At 40.4% G+C, this 3,175-nt stretch overlaps 1 protein-coding gene across 1 annotated transcript; it reads left to right on the top strand.

Moving 5' to 3' along the window:
- Window positions 1-154: 154 nt before the first annotated feature.
- On the top strand, window positions 155-1,172 carry LOC105625371 (TWiK family of potassium channels protein 7-like). The gene is made up of 2 exons (XM_012206705.1): window positions 155-623; window positions 1,054-1,172. The coding sequence occupies exons 1-2, from the start codon at window positions 155-157 to the stop codon at window positions 1,170-1,172; spliced, it is 588 nt and encodes a 195-aa protein (XP_012062095.1).
- Window positions 1,173-3,175: the final 2,003 nt, after the last annotated feature.

Below are 3,175 nucleotides of genomic sequence, written 5' to 3'. Positions count from 1 at the left end.
TAATATATATAATATATATATATATATATATATATATATATATATATATATATAATTTTAATAATTATTATATTGGGGTCTATTTTAATTTAACATATAAAATCTTTTTTTTTTCAAGGATTGACAATTTGATTACACATTTTATATCTTTCATATGAATTCTTTTTCGCCTATTCAGGATGTGACGGGTAACGGCAAGCGACACTTTCATCCGTGTTCGCTGTCCTTATCATCAACTTCATCACCAGCGTACATGCTAGAGACCAATCCCGTCAGGATACCGATCAGCTTGTGCCTGGCGATAATGCTAGTGTATATATGCGGAGGTGCGATCATGTTCAATCGTCTGGAAGGCTGGAGCTTGTTGGAGGGCGGGTACTTCTGCTTCACCAGCCTCGGTACGATCGGCTTTGGAGATCTGATGCCGGTGGGACGTAACGCGCCCTCAACCACCCTGGAGGAGTTCAGCCTGTGTGCATGCGCGCTCTACATCCTCGCTGGGATGGGCCTGATCGCCATGTGCTTCAACCTCGTCCAGGAGGAGGTGGTACGCGTGGTCAGGGTCTTCGGTAGAACCTGCGGCATGTCGTCGGGCGTGGTGGTCGGACCTATCGGTGGTACAGGTATCCCTGATGAAGGCATTCGGTGGGGAATCAACGATGAAAGTCTTCCACGAGAGATAGAAAGAGAGAGCATCGTGAATCGTTGATTATTTTATCGACCGTCACGCATTTGTCGCGTTCAAAAACTGCAGCAGCAGCATATACACACCAAAAAAAAAAAACCAGTAATAATATTAATTAGTTCGATACCAAACCGGATATAATCAATCAAACGTAATCGCTACGTTACGGAACGGTTTTATCTTGCGAGTGCCCCGTTATTTTACGTAATAAAAGTTGTCGTCATTACCAATGCCAATCGCGACCGAAGAAACTGAGAATTTCCGGAAAGTACGATCGAAAAGAACAGCGCGACAACAGCGCGGTTGTACAACCGCCAAGACGAGTGGCAGTCACGAGTCACGCGTGGTCCCTCTCTTTTTCTTTGCAGCAGGCGCCACTTCTGGTCTCAAGGCCGATCTCGATGATGGAGGCGGCACCAGCGATTCGCGATTGTCCGAACAAGAAGAGGAGGCGATCGCCATGTCAATGGTGCCGGCCGGTTCCTGACAGCATCAGGCCAGGAGCCCCGGCGACGGCAAGCTCCTGGCCCATCCCTCGAACACTGCCATAAAATTGTCGCCAGGCCATCATTCGCTGCCACGCAAGAAGACGTTGTCGCTGGATGCTGCCGGTAGGACAGCGAGCAACTCGTCATCTTCGGGCGCCAGCGTTCAACAGTTCCAGCGGGGCCAGCCGTTAAGAAGGAGCTGTTTGTCGCCGACGCAACATCATCATCATCAGCAACAGCAACAACAACAGTTGTCACATCATTATCCACACCGGCAACAGGAAAGTTCTTTGCACTTTGAATATTTTGTTCCGCGCAGCGTCAGCGAGTTCAATCTCGCAGCTGCCGTAACGGACATGGCAGTTCCGCCGCCACCTCCCGCGTCGGTTCTTAGGCCTTCCTCGACAATCGCACCTCCGGTTGCCACCGCAGTGATCACCACCACCAATCAGGTGCGATTACTAGATAGTGGTAGTGGTGGTGGTTGTAATATCGCTACCAGAAGTCGTGAGAAAATGGTTACGTTTGAAGACGAGGGAGTCAGTTGCGGCGTTACCTCGACACCCACTAGGAAGAATCTGCCCACCCTAGATAACGTTTTTATGTGACCTGTGCCGCAGATTTCACAGATGCTAAAGTGCTTGCTGTTGTGGATAGGCGAAAACCTCGGAATTTCCACACCTCAAATATGAAGAGACGGACAATGACAAATCATCGAAATGTCGATGGATATTGTCATTTCGAAACGATAAAAAATTAAATATACGGGAATTATTTTTATGAAAAAAATTAATGAATGTGATTGGACGATAAACGATTGAGAAATATCGACAACGAGTTGATTGTTAATCCGGTGATTACCGAGACTTTTTGACATTTTTGTTAAGAGAAGAAAAAAGAATTGAACGTATTCCGAATACATAATTGAAAAACATTAGGTGAGATATTAAGAATTAAGAACAAAATCCATATCCAATTATGTCGTGGAACATAAATGCTAAATAAAATACAAGAATCTATTCACGATTTACGTGAATTCTGATTATAAAACAGAATACGAAACAGGCAAAGAGAAACGAAAAGACAGATCGACAACCTTTACAGAAAACTGCATATCTGTACAACGCGATGACATGGCAACTAAGCATATAAAAGTACTCTAAATATCAAATATGGCGGAGGATGTGAAAACTGTTAACAATTTATAAAAACTCTGAAAGAGGACTGCGACATTAAGAAATATTTTGTTCAGAGATAAAACTTTTATTAAAAATCATTTATTGTGAGTTTTCGACTATAACGATTTTTTTCTTGTCACCACACGAGACAAGACTACTTAAATAAGTAACATTCAAGACAATATTTAAAAGACGCTTAAAGATCTGATAGATATTCCAAATCTTCAAATATTTCTTAGATATCTTTCAGACATCGTTGAGACATTTATTTGGTTACAGACGATTTGTAATGATTACAGAATCATTTTTATTTCAACAATTTTTTAAAGAACTATATATGTCATTTAGTTTTATATTTTAATTTGCGGTGCTGTGTACAGGAACTATACATGAAAGCGAAGAATAAAAGACAAAAATCTGTCATGATTCAAAAAAATAGAAGAAAAACAAAACAATGTTATAACTGACAGTGGAAGCTTTTCCTCAGCCAAATGTCGACTGTATATTATCCATTATCGTTGTCAAATTACTTACGCGCAGCGTAGGTTATCTCTATCGTATTCGAATTTTATGTCCGATAAGTCCAACTATGTATTCCGAATATTACACGAATAGTTTGTATATACATTATATATACATATATATATTCAAAAAATATATTGAATAATTCTAACCTATACAACACACAATTATCCTATCACATTATTATATGAGTAATTATACTAATTAAGTTATAGAGTATTCGATTGTAACAGAGTTAAAGGATAGATTCCTGAAATTATTTTAAAAATTTTTATACCAAAGTGTCAAAGCTATATATATAT

This window comes from Atta cephalotes (assembly GCF_000143395.1).
Source record: "Atta cephalotes unplaced genomic scaffold scaffold01170, whole genome shotgun sequence".
Taxonomy (NCBI): Eukaryota; Metazoa; Arthropoda; class Insecta; order Hymenoptera; family Formicidae; genus Atta; species Atta cephalotes.
Note: the sequence above shows the minus strand (reverse complement) of the source record. Positions and strands in the feature narration are given on the sequence as shown.